Source organism: Dendroctonus ponderosae, unplaced genomic scaffold (assembly GCF_020466585.1).
Source record: "Dendroctonus ponderosae isolate FM_Combo_2020 unplaced genomic scaffold, Dpon_F_20191213v2 Dpon_F_20191213_2, whole genome shotgun sequence".
Lineage (NCBI taxonomy): Eukaryota > Metazoa > Arthropoda > Insecta > Coleoptera > Curculionidae > Dendroctonus > Dendroctonus ponderosae.
In genome coordinates, this window is record NW_026018165.1 from 14,097,654 (window position 1) to 14,113,099 (window position 15,446).

The following is a 15,446-nucleotide window of genomic DNA, read 5'->3' on the forward strand; positions in this document are numbered from 1 at the left end:
ATCTTCGCTGGAATCTCACAAAACCCAGAACACCAGCTCTATCGCGGAGCTCACCTCATGTACAATTGGATGTGATGTAGTTGTGCTGAAACCCTTAAAATCTCTAGCAGAAATTTGCATGCTTTCTGTGACAAAACCGCAAAGCACCGAGAAGTTGGCTTATCGGCGACACAATTACAGACAGGACAGACAAAGTACATAAGTAACATTAAAATATTCGTAGACTTCTTCGAAAATTAAGTTATAAACTGGCCTACGTGCCATTTCTATTTTATTATTTTTCGGTCGACCGACAACAACAACAATTCTTTACACAGTGAGGTTAGATCAAGTCTTTAAACGGCGTTTAAAGCGATAAACGCTCAAAATCGGCCAGTTCGTTTCTTTAAACGCGTTTAAGCACAAACTAAGTTTAAGGTTCTGGTGAAATCCGTTTCGCGCGTCAAACTGAGTTTAAGACGTTAAACTGGTTTAAGATCGCTTGATGAAAATGGGCCTTAGGGTTTTCCACTTTATTACCAACATCGTAAAACAAAGAGCAGATGGTATTTTCATTCCTTTGCCTTTTCCGAAACTATGCGCGTTGTGTCTTTGAGTATGTGTGCGTGCAAAAAAGGCTCGGGATTCCTGTAAGACAACATAAAAATGACAAAACTAGCGCGGTGCAAACGTAAGCACTGCTACCAGCGTTGTTTCTAGTGAACACCGACGAATCTCTAATCTGTATGTTTCTCTAGCGTACTGGAAAGTAAACTGTTCAGAGTTTGCTATTGGATTTTCATATTGATTTGATTTGTTTGGACGCGGCATTACGCAACAAACCTTAAAATTTTCCGTATGCTTTCGAATGTTTTCATCTACGTTTACCTATAAGAATCCCAAATCGCATTAAACCCAGCGTTCAAAATTATTCTAACTTGCGGCAATGCATTTGGACACATTTATTTCCTGGCCAACCTTCTCCCATGGAGATTTTGCGATACTTCTAGTGTGGCGATTTTTTGCTTTTTTAATTGTAAAATCCGTTTGCAACCGCGCCTAAGGATGGGAATAACGACTATATTTTCGTAGCGCGCTATTTGCTAAGCGCTTAAACTCGATTATACTCATATCGCGTGCTATTTTTAAAGCTACATTTATCACATGATAAATTTCGTTTGAAGACTTGCAAGCGATGACAACGACAATTTTTATAGGCAAACATGGACAAAAATGACTGTTTTCCCTTAATCTATTGTTCATTTTAATGGTTTATATATTTGTTGTGTTTTTAATTTTACGGTGCCCCTATTTATACAGGGTGTCCCGTAAGTTTACGATCAAGAGGGCACTGAGCCATTCTTTGACTCGCAAGAAGACAAGCTAACCTCGGTTTAATGCAGAAAAAACGTCCCGCTCCTCTATTATTGACGATCAAAGTTCTTCTAGGAAATTAGGTTTTTTGAAATATCGGGAGAATGATTCAAGGGATTTTAATTTAACTCGCTGTAAATTGGTTCTTATCTAAAAAACAAGATTTCAAATTGTGGAAATTTACGGTGTTTTGGGCATTTGGAGAGATTTGATTTTTTGCAGACAAGATTCTAGTTTCATAATAAATGAATTCACATGCGTTTTTGGAAGCGTTTTGTAGCAACTTTAAGAGAGGTTTCATTTCGGGGCTCAAAACCCCGGGTGTTTATAGAACAGATTTTGACGTTCGGTGAAACTTTTAAAATGTGTTTATAAACGGATAAATAAATCTATATGGATTATTAGAGTACAATTAGATTTTTTTTCAGAACTTTTATACCACTGCGCCGTATTCCATTATGGCGGTGCCTGTTGATTCAGAACACACTAGTAATGCTGCTAGTCCTGATGATCCGTATGGAGCTTACCAACAGGGGCCCCAAAAATAGAGTACCAACCGTCAGTGCAGTTTTGCAGCGAGAATTTGCTAAGACTACTCTGTGAACTCAGGACTCTTCTTGTTTTGGCACTAAGTATAGGATATGTTGTAGTGCCATTACCGATAATATCAATCTTTTGATATGTGCAAGCGACGCTAGTTCAATAGTTGAAGAGTGAGCTTCGTTAATAGTTGACGGTTTTACTTCACAAAACATAATTTTTAAGTAAACTTGATTTATTGTTTGATTGTTAGCTAAATTCTAACAAATCCTGTACTTACTATTTAATTGGCTTGATCAATTTTATGGGGGTCCTGAGTTTAGGCTAAGTAGTGTTTTGTTTTAGTGGCGTTGCCCGGCGAGTTACTTGTGATTAGCGCAATTGATTCCTCCAACGGGCTTGTAAAGAGACTGTTTTAGTTAAAAATTGTAATTCGAGCTCTAAAGCTTGAATTTTTAGATTTCAATTCAAATTTGATTCAAACGGATTTTATTTCAACCAATCTTGCTTATATTAAGGCAGAGCACGTGTGCTATAGTTTTCATTGCTATTACGCGAGACTTACATAATTAAATTTGTACCAATATTTCGAAATCGTCTTGACTTATGAAGTCATTAGAGTTTCGAAATATTTAGATTTTCTCTCGGGTTGGATGTGGAAAACTAGCAACGAAAAGTTTTGTTTTGCGAAAGTCGGCGAGCACAATTCATGAATTTTAATAGCGTGAAATTCAGTCTGGTTGTTTTTGTCTTGTTTTTACTACTTGTCGTTTTAAATATATTGTTCTCATGTGTGCAGGCGATGTGTTGTTATCCGACCATGATATCTAGATGGATAATCTGTAAATCGGAAGTTTGTAATTACGTAGAACATTTGTATGGATTGAGTCACACACATACCTTTTCCATTGGACATATTTTATTATGTGACAATTACTAGTATTCTTTACTGTTCACTGAATTGACGAAAAAATGGAGAATCATTAAAATGGCCCGTTTACCACAAATATGTGCGACCTTTTGTTGATTACTTTAGACTTTTTTAATAATATTGTTACAACAAGAAATACGGACTGAAAATGTAAAGTAGATATTTTTGATACAGTATGTTCCTAGTTTCAAAAACATTGTATTGAAAATATGTCATATTAACTTGTATCTGTGTAAGGAAGCCAGGTTTAAACCCGCTTCAGTCCTTACTCTTTTGACCTTTCCTCTAAGGAAAGTTTGTATATATGTTACAGTGAAATTTCTTACACAGATATCGTCTACACCAACACAATTTAACAAGAAATAAGTTAGAACCGTAAGTGTATAAAAAAAGAAAGAGACAAAGGACGTGCATGAACGCGTTCACATTTCCGATCGGCTTCGCATTTAAATTATCAAATTCAGATCAGCTCTAGTCATTTAGTCGCGAAGCCCTAATGTGGGAAACTATTGTAAACAGTCGATGCGATGAAATAGATCTGGTGGTTTTTTAGCGGCCGACAATGCTAAACATTACATGCCATTGAACCCGATAATCGAACATATTTTCAATCATTTCAAACGAAAGCATGTTAGACAGTATAGTCAACACAAAACGATTTGTTGTCATCTTCGTGGCTTCCCCAAAGGCGACCAAATATAGGTAGGTAACCGACGTGATAATTTCGAGACTATAGGAATCTTTATTTATATGAAAACTACAAATTTGGTAAATTACTTGCGTGCTGTTGGTGTTCGGCTTCAGGCAATGAAAACATAAAAAACAAGCGTTTGGATCTTCCCAAGCTGCAAACAATGCGGCATAGGTTAGGTAAATTTAGTATTTTATTTTTTGACAAAGATCTACATAGGTAGTTGTAAACTTATACTGCAGAAAACGCGCGAACTGCTCACAAGTTAAATCAAATAAATTCTTCCTAATATTTAACACCTATAAAATAATATACTTCCGATGGATCGTCTTACATCCATATTTTGTTCAATTGTTTTTTGTTGTATTTCTGGCAAATATCACGTTTGAATCTTTGCAACTGTTAACGTGTACAGTTGATTATTTTAAATCCTAGGAATCGTAAAAAAGTATTGAACATTTTTGCACAATAAGCGGTTCACCTTAATTTTGATATTCGTCAGAAGATCAACCATTATTTGCCAAATGCAACTTTCCATAAATTTGATGGGCACGGCTAGAAATCGAACCAGATTAGTGGACAATACACGAAAGGAATATTCTAACACGGAATGCAACAGTGTTAATTGAAATTAGAAATCTGGATAAACGTTTGTTGAGTGCTGAATATTTCAAAAGGTTACAAGACACTGAACTAAAGCAAATTTCGAAAGCTTAAACACAAACAAATTACATGACATATGGTTAGAATCAATATATTTTGCCAGAAATACAATTTTTTCTGCTGAAATTCATCTAGATCTATTATTTATTATTTTTTTTTACAAAGTTCCATGTTAGTTTTATTCGGAGACACGCTGTATCAAATGGAGCATTTTAAAATATGTTGCAATTAATTTCTATCAACATATAATAACCGTTTTTGAAAATGGACTGAAAAAATATTTATTAAAACTAGCAAGTATTCGTCTCTTAATCGGTAAGCTGGCAGCAATGATGCTGTGATTTTCTTAAACGTATTTAGTAATGTATAGTAGCTACATTAGAGCTCATTTTGGAAATGCTTTCAGTTTATTGGATTATTGGCGAATTATACGATTAACTAGCCAATGAAGTAGTTTTTGGCGGCTCGAATCCCTTCAAATGAATCAGTTTTGCTATCACACCAAACACAATCACTATCCATTTTTTTATTCTATTTCTCATTAACAATTTACATCTTTGTTACTTTTCAAAAATGCTTTAGCCAAGATGATTTATGTCATCGCACAGTCCCTGATTATTTGACTCGGGAAAAAACTGAAGCATTTAAAGGGTGAGCTAAATGAATGAGGCAAACGGAGAATGCTTCAGATTACTTTAAAATCGTGCCTTTCAGAGAGTCCATTGACAGGGATAAACTGAAAAATGAAAAATATTTTAATATATTTTTTTAAACTCGGTGTTTTTCCACTGAAACCGATTACAGAATTTTTAAATTTATAGGTGTGATAGAAATTTGTATGTTTTTTTCAGTTCGTAATTTGGTCTGAAATGCGTAAAACTTATCGCTTGTCAACTTTTCCTATGGAAAACTCAAAGCGCTATATTTTGTCAAATTTCAACCTAGTTGGAGGTCAGGGTCACGAAGGCACAATGTAACCATCTGCTTTTGCAGAGCAGTGTCTTAAAATGCACCCTCCGTTGAAAATTGTTAGCAGACATAGATAAGTATATTAGGCAGTTTGGGATTTTAATACAAACCCTATGGTTTTTTTACTTCTTAATTTGTTCCTCAGTCGTATGATTTCTGAACAAACATACGGATATAAAGCGGACAGTTTGATTATTAAATACCCCAAATTGTTCCGATTGCTCTCTTGAACGAGATTGGAAACTCAATTAGTGTTATTCCGCTCGCCCATGGTAGCCCACAAAACTTACCTTTTTGTTTTTATTTCAAATATTTATCTAGGTGAATATGCAGACGTTTTTTTACTAGTTTTTCTTTTAGTCAATTGTTTGTTTATCATCTTTATTTAGTTGGAAAATATTGGACAAATACGTTTTTAGGAAGAGCGAAATACATTAATTGAGTTAATTGCTGACAAAAAGTATTGAACATTTCGGAAATTTTGCGGAAAAAGCGATTCACCTTCGTTCTATATTCGTCAGAATTGATGACATTAGAAATATTACAACAACTGAACGACTACCTATTCATTGAATGATCACTGTAATATGCGTAAGCATTTGATAAGCTTAGGTTAGCTTATAGAATTAGAATAGTACTTAGAATCTAAATTAGTTTTTCTAGGATAAGAAGAAATAGCGATAGGGTAGGCTTAAGGAAAAAAAAATACTGGCTGAAGTATGGGTGTTCCAAGTTACTGTTTATACATATAGATATATTTAATGACTGGATTGTAGTCATACCTTTGTGATAAAATCCATATTGATTTATTGCATATATGACTAGAGCTTCAGGCTGTTTGGTGCGACCTCATACTTTGGCCGACACTTAGGATAGCTAAGATGAAATAGAATTAAGTAAAGTGTTTTTGTTATAAGTTTAAATATGTTTGTTTTTATTTTGTAAGTTTTTGTGTTGGTGAATAAAAACTGTATTTGTCCAAAACGTACAACGTATTTAACAGCGCAAACCTCAATCTCACTCGATATTCCCCGAATATCATTCACGTGACTGGAATGTCTACGCATCTAAAATCTGTTTCTTTACACGCAACATTTTTGTGATTTTTTCGTTTGTCATGCTTGTTGCATAGATATTTTTACGAATATTTCTCGACGCACTAGCTGCTGGCTGGTATTATTCTGCGTGGGTACATCGCGACAACAAATCACAGAACATTAAAACAAAGTTTAATTAACTTTTCCTGCGCTTACCGAATAAAGTCATCATTAAAACACATCAGCTTTGATTCTGTTGTAATTTAGGCTGCTCCAAGAATGCCTGCCTTTCTGCCTTTAGTTGTCTTTTAACCGCCTTATGTTCCAATTGTTCATAGTGATCAGCAAACATAATTTTCAAGGCAGGATAAAGCAGCGGAACTAAAGGTAGTTCATCGAGCTTCACCTACAAGATCAAATGTTTAAAATTTGATTGTAAAGGTTGGATGCCACTATATTAAAACGAAGTGAGAAAAAAACTGACCTGCATATTGTCAAAAGCTATGCTGACATTATCTGCGAAATTGTCGTTAAATCTGGGCAATTTCGCATATCTTTGACTAAAATGCGTCAATATAACATGCTTAGCCTTCATGTCTTTGCCCACTTGGATCGCCTGGGAAGTCGTCGAATGCATCTTCACAACCGCTTCTTTGGCCAATTCGTCTTCCATCGTGGCTTCGTGTATTAAAACATCCGAATTTTTACCTGGACAAGATTATATCATTTAAATTCGTCTAAATAATTATAGACAATTAAATACTCACCCAATTCAACTAGCTTCTCAGACGGCATCGTATCTCCAGAATATGTAATTTTATACCCGGATTCATGTGTAATCGACACTCCAAAAGCATTTGGACAGTGCCTGACTAAACACGTACTAATATCGCTCATATCCAAATTGCTTAAAATCTTAATTCTCTTCTCATCGGCAAAAGTGGTTTCGTTTAAAATCTGAACAGATAAATAAAAAATTAGAAACATGGTTATTTTAGGCTGCAATTGACCATCTTACCAATTCTCCATTGGGCACTAAAACATATTCATCCTTGATATTCTCGAAAAACCGATCATAGAACGCCAACCAAGCTAAAATTTGCCTGGGGGCAAATAAGATTAAGGGTGCTTTCTCAATTCGCAACAGATCCAACGCTTTCCGTCTACCCTGTAAACAACAGCATTTATCTAAACAACTTTAAAACCGATTACCCAAATCCCAATACTTGTAGCACTCCTATTAGCCCTATATGGTGGTCAGCATGCAGATGGGAAATGTAAATGGCATCAATCTCGGTCAAAACTTTGTTAGCTTTTTCTTGTCCGAAAAATCGAGTGATTTGACCACAGGTTCCTTCTCCGCAGTCTAATAAAATGTTTTTCGTATCGCTGAAAACAACTATGTATAACGAGCCATTAACGCACAAATACCAAGCAAAGGTACCTAATTTGCAAAAGAATTCCACTAGTGTTTCTCGTTTTATTAGGAATACAGGAGCCCGTTCCTAGAAAAAAGGTTTACTCTGGCAAAATCACGAACAAAAGTTTGCACTTACCTAAAAATAACACTTGAGGATAATCTCTAATCGTGTAATTGCTCTTTTCAATCTGAAGCTTTTGGTGTAGTTCTTTAAGAGCGTCGGAAAATTGCGGGAGAGACATGGTTTCGTCTATAAACTCTTGCGTGTCCAAATTGATATGCGAAGTGCTATCAAATCCTTTTTTCGGTCTTAAATAGTAGCTACTTAAACTTCCGATACTTCTGTTTTCATTGACAGTTTTACAATTGTTTGCAGGCGCAATATCAAGGTTTAGATTCGCGAAATTTATGTCCTCCGACTTCTGCTTTTTATTCTGATGATTGCCAAACTAGAACACACATAATATTATTAGGCAAAAACACGACATGACCACCTACCGTCTCGCATAAAGATGGAGTGCCCCGATCACCTAACAGCGGGAAAAAATCTGGCGAAAGCAGATTTAACTTATACTGGATTCTATGAACCGCTGTACTTCCCATACAGGAATTGGAGTCATTAACTTGAATGTGTTGCGTGCTAGGCGTGAAATCCTCCATCCAGCGTTTATACCTGAGAAAAAGCAAGGGTTTAGAATGGCGTTCGTTTTGTCACAGACCATACTTTACAGTGGAAGTTCCATGACGTCTTTAGGCGTGAAATGGACAACTAAGCAAGCCGCATCGTCGTCGAATTGAGCAAACTTTTGGTGTTTCTTCATTCGAGGATTGGAAGCTAAAGATTCTAAATAGTCAGCCGACGGACAGTCCACAACTAGAACAAAAACCTTCGTCGTGAAAATAGTTTGATGATGATGATGATGTCTTGTGATTGTGATTTATTTCGATATTAAGCCTTACCTAAAAATATAGGTCCTGGATCATCAGGTTCACAAACATCAACAGATTTAACAACAGTCCCATTACCCAAAGTAACATCCTCTCCATTTTTCAGAAGGCCCAAAAGTGGTCCTGGAGGGACTCCATTTTTGACACACTTGTCCAAATTGAGTGCTCCAGGACGTGGCTGCAAACGACAAATGTAGCACATTGAAATCGCCTCTGATTTGAATCCCTTCAGTAACATTTGGGTGGCTGATGATATGCTTTTTGCGCTTGGTGCGGGTCTTCTTCCGCTCTCTAAAATATACATATATAATATAGCGTCGCTACCAACACGTATAAGTGTATATTTTGAGAAATACAAACAGATAGCGTAGCCTTTAGCATATTGGAAAGGATGGGGATATGCGGTAATAAATAGGTATGTAAATACCAGGACTTCTTGACTTGGAACGGGATCTACTTCTATGTCGCTTAGTTTTCTTACGTTCATGAGCATAGTAATCTGTATCATCTTCTACGAGACTTTCTCCATTTCTTGAGCTAATTGAAGATGATCTCTTTTTTTCGCTTCTTGTGGAAGTACCCGCCTCACTCTAAAACAATTCAATCAGATGACCACAAACTATCAGCACCAATCGGACATTCTGCAAACCTGCTCTACACTTGCTTGAACATCTTTTTCCAACCCACTTTGTGAAACACTTTTGTGCAAATGTACATACTCAACCCTCAAGGCGTTATCCTCAAAAGTCGTCGTTTCTGAACAATCTGCCATATTAATTTTCAAATCCCTAATAACCACAAATCGCCTAGTAGCAGGGAATATTTCATTCTGCAAAGCGGAGTGTTAAACTAGCCGGGATTAAGGTTGGAAGAAAACTTACAAGTCCCTCAGGCCCATGAAGAGTGATTTGGGGCACACCAACATCTTGAATTGTCAAAGCGGTGCCAGGCAATCCGCCTATATTTTTCCATTTGGGCTGAGTAATGAAAATGTGCTCCAACTTGGCTAGCTTCGTTTTGTGCTCATGGGCTAACCTTTGAGTACCTTCACCGCAGTTAAATAGATACCTGAAAATAATGTTATTAACTAACTTTTCACCCGCTGTTCAATTAATTGATTAGTTTATTTGTAATGTCGGCGTTTTCAAGGGGCGTTGAAAAATGGGTGAATTTTGGCCAAAAATTAAAAAATTGTTAGTGGCTGGCTTGTTCACTTCAGACGAAAGGTGAACGAAAAGAATCATAAACAAAGTCAAAAATGAAATCGACCAAAACAGTAAGGGTTTGCCTGACGAATTTTCAACTAAAAATCCTGATTTTTCTGCAGTTTTAAGACTTTATTCGCTCCCAACCAGTAACTAAATGTTCAACGCTCAAAGCAATAAACTGATTTTGCCTAAGATTTCTTAGGTTTGTAGTTTTCAAGGCAGAAGATGCCAGTAGTAAACCGGGTATTTTAACAGGCTTTGCAGTTCTTTTATTGACTTACCGACTCTGGTCTGAAAATAAGTAAACAGACCCAGGAGCTCCATTAGCGCCTGTGCCCAAAATTTGAAGCGTAACTCTGCCCGGAGTGTACTTAGCACTCTTTTGTTTGATTTTAAGTCTTTGCTTTTGAGCAACAGCAATATGGGTAGGTTCTTTGGGCATTTTAGTTAGTAACAAATTGAGGTTAGAATTGTCGAAGGTGCGATACTTTGAGTAGGATCTTGTAGTTAATAACACAACAAATCTAAAAACGGAGGGTTTTAGGAAAATGTTCATTTAGAATGTTTCGGTTGCTTTAGTACTTCGAAATTATATGTTTAGATTACTTGAAAAATGTGAATTTGAAAATGAATTTGACAAGCCCTTTGAATGGTAACATGCTTGAAGATAGCTCGTTAAAGGCCGGGTTAGGGCCAAGTTTCATTTTCTCTGCTCCCACTGGCAACGCTGTTAAACTATACCAAATAATTTATTTTTGCATATTTCTTCAAGTGTATAGAAAAGCAAGCCAAATAATTAACCCTGCGAATGCCAATCAACCAATTTATTTTTGACTTATTATACGAAACTAATACTAAATGTGCACTTGTATAAATTTTAGTTGAGGCTCTATCTCTAGCAGTACTCTTGGCCTCTTGCTCTTGCACACACATTAAAATAATGAAGACGCAAGTAACAACTAACCTAATTTTTGGGGATATTTTGTCAATATGTCACATTTGTTTACGTTGGTGCAGCTAAACAGTTTATTACGATTAAAAACGGGTTAAAATTAAATCATAACGAAGACGATGTGGTCCCAATACGACGAAGATTTATCCCAAAATCAGTTTTTTAAAGAAATCAAGCAGAATCATCAAGATATTATAAAACGAGCGACTGAAGATCATTGGATTATCTGTGTTCCTCGAGCTGGAACCCTTACAAGTGCAGACATATCAGTGAATGTTGTCTTGGATCATATCTTGATACCTGGTGCTGATCAATCATACACCTACACTACGCTGAGTAAGAAAGAGGTCCTTCTAGTCAACCACCACTTGACGTTGGATCAAAATACCATCTTTCACAGAGACATCGAAATCCTTTTTGAAGAGACACACTATTTAAAGCAAAAATCTAAGTACTTAGTGTGGTGTGTTAATGTGCCTCTTTTTACTCATCACAATCAAAATCGGTGTCCAAATAACAACGTGGTGTTAGTGACAATTCAGGACTGTATAGACTTTTTGTATTCAGAAACTTTTGGCCACAATTTATTAGAAGGTATTCACAGCCTCTGTGTGGACTTTTGGAAAACCCATCAGAGTGCATTTTACACTGAATCATTGCAGAGCCAAAAAGATTATTTAGGAAACTTGTATTCCCAAAGTTTACAGTTGTGCTTCAAGAATGATATTATTAGAGATAAATGTGATAAAAATTTGCTGCATTTGGATAATTTTAAGCTATCAATCGAGACATATATGCAATATTGTCTTGGCAGAAAGCTGATGTACAGTATAAATACATTGCAACATTTAAGTGATTGTTGCGTCAACAAAATAGTGAGAAATTCGTCTGATATATCTTTAAAAGATCTTGGTATTCCTAGTCATTTTCTTAACTACGTTTTCGATGCCAAATCTGAATTATCCAGGCTTAACAATGTTGTAACTGGTCTGGACAAATTATATTGTTTGTCCAGAGTTTTCAATATTTTCAGCAACAAGTTGGTAAAAACTGACGAAAGACTATATCTCACATCAGACGACTTTCTACAAATACTGGTTTACTTAGTTTTAAACTCGAATATCTCAAACTGGATGGCAAATTTAACATATCTAAAGGAATTTCAGTTTGCACTATCTACTAATCATGACCAGCAAAACTTTTTAGTTTCCAGTTTAGAGGCAGCGTTGGCCTTTATTAAAAGCAATCAGTTTTTGGATATTTCTAAATCAGTGGGTCGTTCAAATAACAATCAACTTACAGTTTTTGATAAAATTTACCATCGGTTCAAAGACAAGAGAGACGTTAAGGATATAGAAAGTTTTTTGGAAAAGGAAATAGCCGCTGTAGAGTTATGCCATCCGTTGTGTTCGTGTATCAAATGTGAGCAAACTGACAAAAAACCCACGGAAAAAAATATTTACAAAATGTTTAATAAATCAAATCAGAACTTTTTGATTGTGGCTTGTAGAGAAAATAATCCAGAATTCCTAGAATATATACTTTCATTGGGATTCGATATTAATTTTCAAGATGACTGCGGGAGATCAGCACTGCACTATGCCGCAGAAAAGGGGTTTCAAGAGGTTTTGTTGCTATTAATTAGCGCGGAAATAAATGTAAATTTGTTAGATAATGATCGAAATACTGCTCTGCATTTAGCATGTGATAGGGGACACGATAGTTGCGTAAAAGCTTTATTATATTCTTCGCGGTTGGTTGAGATCAATTTACAAAATCTATCCGGGGAAACTCCAATGTTTTTGGCTACAAGATGGGGTTATTTAGATATTATTAAAATTCTGTTAGAGAGTGGGGCTTCCGTTTGTTTAAAGAATAACAGCAATGTGAGCGTATATAAATTATCACCCAATTATTACATTACGCAGCATTTCACTGAATTTGGAAGCTTCCAAAGTAAGAAAATTCAAAAAGAGTTATTGCACATTAAACCCGAAGATTCGTTGGCTGATTTGGACAATGTTTCCGATAGCAATGCTAATCAACTTATTCTGACCGAACAAGGTTTATTCTTTGGAAATGAAGCGAAAACTAGCTTAGAAATGAAAAAGCTTGAATTGCTGATGAAAGTAATTGAAAGCAACGATGTGCCACTAACATGTTACTACTTGGGGTATAGCGGAAATGCCAAAGATGCGAACAGTAATGAGCAAGTAAAGTGCCATCCATTGTGCAGTTGTACAAAATGTTTGAAAAATGCTGGAGACGAATTTCCCGATGGTCCTTCAAATGAAAATTCCAATCTAGAAATTAGAAAGTTTAATATAAATATGCGCAACAAGGACGGCTACACTCTCCTGCATGTTGCAGCCAAATTTGGAAGAACCGAAATAGTGAGAATTCTGCTGGATGATGGAGCCCTGCTTAATGTCCGCACTTTGGATACTCTTTTCACACCCTTGCACTTGGCTGTGAAGTTTCAAAAACTGCAGACTGTTAAAGAGCTACTGCAATGTGGGGGCTGCAACGTAGAGGCTCAGGATCACAGAGGCAACACCCCCTTGTACTATGCATGCAAGACGAATAACATAAAAATTGTCGAACTTTTGCTGCAAAATGGGGCAGACTGTCATAAGAAAAATTACGAGGAACAAACTGTACTGCAACTGTGCGAAGACAAGAATCTGTTCAGGATACGCAAGATGTTCAGAGAGAATATAGGAGGAGTTTTATCGAGTGACTGTTATGATTCTAGTCATTCTAGTTTGCTTTAGTTGAGGGTATCTTGTTAATTCATGCGAACAAGGCGGTTGATTGAGTTTTCAATCGGTGAAAGAAGTGTTGAGTAGGTAATTTTATTCGCGGATATTCTCAGGTCTCGGAAAATATATATTTTTACAGTTCATGACCGTAATTGAATTAGGAGTTTGCGGGCAAAACATTATTGCTTTCCCTGCACATCATGTAATAATATCACGTTGGCGACTGGACTTTATGTTGGATTTTTTCACAATTGGGAGGATTTTTTAAACCGCACTAAAATTACCTTCTAAACATTTAATTATTTTGCTATAAAATACCCCGATTCATTTATAATTGCGTTCCAAAATATGATCTTTTGGGTCTAGTTGTTTTGCGTTTATTGTTTTTATGTATTGGTTCAAAGTTCATAAATTTCGTTCCTACCACTTTTCTTCTTTGGAAAATGCGAAAATTCTTGAAGCTCCAAAAGTTCTCTTATGTCAACATTATTCGCTATAGTTGGTTGGCCAATTGCAAAATGGGAGAAGTTTGACAGCAAACGTTAGCAATTGGAAACATGTAAAAATCGCGTTTTTTGCGTTAAAAATTCACTAGCGATCGCGAAAATACCACGAAACGGTGAACAAATATTTTGGTGGCAGAAATCAACCACTGTATGACCAAAAAATTTACAAAATCCGGGTTTTTTTGAGTTTTTGACGGAACAAAGCGATCGCGGCCCGTCTCAAACGCCATTAAACAAAAGACTGTCTTATTGGAGGGAATGGTGCAAGAATTGACGTACAGTTGATAGATTTTAGATCTTTTTTTGTTTAAATCGTTTTAAAATTGAGTAAAATTGGAATTATCAGAAAAGTCGTAAATGTAATAATTTTTTATTATTAAATTACTTCTAATGACCTGCAGAAAGGTGATTTACATTATGATGAATTTCGTGTCATGTGTAAGTAAAAAAACAATCCTTAAAGTCCTTAAAGACTTCCATTGACTAAGTTTCTGATAGTTTGATAATTAAAACTTCAATCATTTTGTATATAAGGTGTGAAAAGTTGTTTTGTGAATTTTTTTAATCTACTTCAACACATAATTTGTTTCTTATATTCTCGAATAAGTGAGTATTGATATTATCCTTTAGCTTTTTTATACGAGGATACAAGCAAGAATCGAAAGTTTATCGATTATATTAGTTGTCGATTCAAGATGTTAATTTTCTACTTGTGTTTATCTGTTTTGTAAATTTATACAAACGCATTTCTTTCCATATTGGTCATAAGAGCTGTATGTTCCTTGTTTTTCTGCATTTTTGTTAATTAATATTTGTTACTGTTTTGCTATTGCTTGTAACGAACACATTAGTTTTAGTACATTTGAACTAATCAAGTGAAATTGAATATTTGAATTTTGCCCGACTGCCGAATGTGGAATATTGTTACAATTTTTTGAAGTACAGTTTTGATTTACTTTCAGTAAAGCAAGCAGCGCGCACTTTGTGAAAGTGTATGTAAAATTAGGGCAGAAGGTAAAATATATTTGTTGGAAAAAAGTGATTTTAATAAAAAAAATCTGAGAATACTGTTGTCTTACATTGAACCTTAAACCAGTGCGATCATTTTGCCATCTACACTTTGCAAAATGTATGTTTATTATTAAACACGCTTATAATTCGAATAGAACACGTATTTCATTGTTTACATTTTATATCATTCATACTTAAATTTATTACATTAATTTAACATGCGCTGGAACTTTTCAAGTATTTTTCTATGAAATTTAGGGTCCATTTTTGAGCAGAGGGCCTTTTGGCGTCGGCGTCGGCACCATGACGACGGCGTCTTTGTGGACGCTGTGCGTCCGACTTTGCTCCGCATATATTTTTCAGTTGGCGCGTAATCTTCGAAAGGGAAGTACGGGAGCGAAAAATTCGATTTCTATGCCGAAACCCCCGATTTACGCGAAAAATGTGCCCGCCTT

General features: G+C 35.7%; 3 protein-coding genes across 17 annotated transcripts in view; 2 read left to right on the top strand and 1 right to left on the bottom strand.

Moving 5' to 3' along the window:
- Window positions 1-2,902, top strand: part of LOC109544477 (protein alan shepard) — a 46,573-nt gene extending 43,671 nt beyond the window's left edge. For all 12 annotated transcript variants that reach the window (XM_019914682.2, XM_019914685.2, XM_019914678.2 and 9 more), the window contains one exon: window positions 1,782-2,902. In XM_019914682.2, the coding sequence (XP_019770241.1) occupies window positions 1,782-1,901 (120 nt within the window). In that variant the 3' untranslated portion in view covers window positions 1,902-2,902. The remainder of the gene's footprint in view (window positions 1-1,781) is intronic.
- Window positions 2,903-4,689: 1,787 nt separating this feature from the next.
- Window positions 4,690-10,441, bottom strand: LOC109544474 (ribonuclease Z, mitochondrial). 4 transcript variants are annotated; one of them, XM_048664083.1, is made up of 16 exons: window positions 10,343-10,441; window positions 10,042-10,284; window positions 9,434-9,620; window positions 9,202-9,381; window positions 8,980-9,142; window positions 8,565-8,843; window positions 8,334-8,478; window positions 8,103-8,277; window positions 7,741-8,053; window positions 7,629-7,689; window positions 7,411-7,573; window positions 7,203-7,352; window positions 6,952-7,141; window positions 6,669-6,892; window positions 6,401-6,590; window positions 5,866-6,328 (listed from the first exon to the last, which is right to left on the bottom strand). In XM_048664083.1, exons 2-15 carry the CDS (start codon window positions 10,200-10,202, stop codon window positions 6,426-6,428), a joined length of 2,556 nt encoding a protein of 851 aa, XP_048520040.1. In that variant the 5' UTR covers window positions 10,203-10,284; window positions 10,343-10,441; the 3' UTR covers window positions 5,866-6,328; window positions 6,401-6,425. The 4 variants fall into 4 exon arrangements, with proteins under 4 accessions (XP_048520038.1, XP_048520040.1, XP_019770229.1 ...); XM_048664081.1 differs by lacking the exon at window positions 5,866-6,328 and adding an exon at window positions 4,690-4,914 and having other exon boundaries at window positions 10,042-10,432; XM_019914670.2 differs by having other exon boundaries at window positions 10,042-10,432.
- A 277-nt stretch (window positions 10,442-10,718) lies between these two features.
- On the top strand, window positions 10,719-15,047 carry LOC109544476 (ankyrin repeat domain-containing protein 27). Its single transcript, XM_019914673.2, has one exon. The coding sequence runs from the start codon at window positions 10,832-10,834 to the stop codon at window positions 13,484-13,486; it is 2,655 nt and encodes an 884-aa protein (XP_019770232.1). The 5' UTR covers window positions 10,719-10,831; the 3' UTR covers window positions 13,487-15,047.
- Window positions 15,048-15,446: the final 399 nt, after the last annotated feature.

What these genes read in the sequence shown, in the direction of transcription:
- LOC109544474 (XM_048664081.1), bottom strand. Translation starts at nt 10,316, where the DNA reads ATGAACATTTTCCTAAAACCCTCCGTTTTTAGATTTGTTGTGTTATTA. An exon ending in TTCATGGGCCTGAGGGACTT is followed by an intron (nt 9,382 to 9,433) that starts GTAAGTTTTCTT and finishes TCCGCTTTGCAG; the next exon opens with AATGAAATATTCCCTGCTAC. An exon ending in TTCAAGCAAGTGTAGAGCAG is followed by an intron (nt 9,143 to 9,201) that starts GTTTGCAGAATG and finishes GAATTGTTTTAG; the next exon opens with AGTGAGGCGGGTACTTCCAC.
- LOC109544476 (XM_019914673.2), top strand. Translation starts at nt 10,832, where the DNA reads ATGTGGTCCCAATACGACGAAGATTTATCCCAAAATCAGTTTTTTAAA.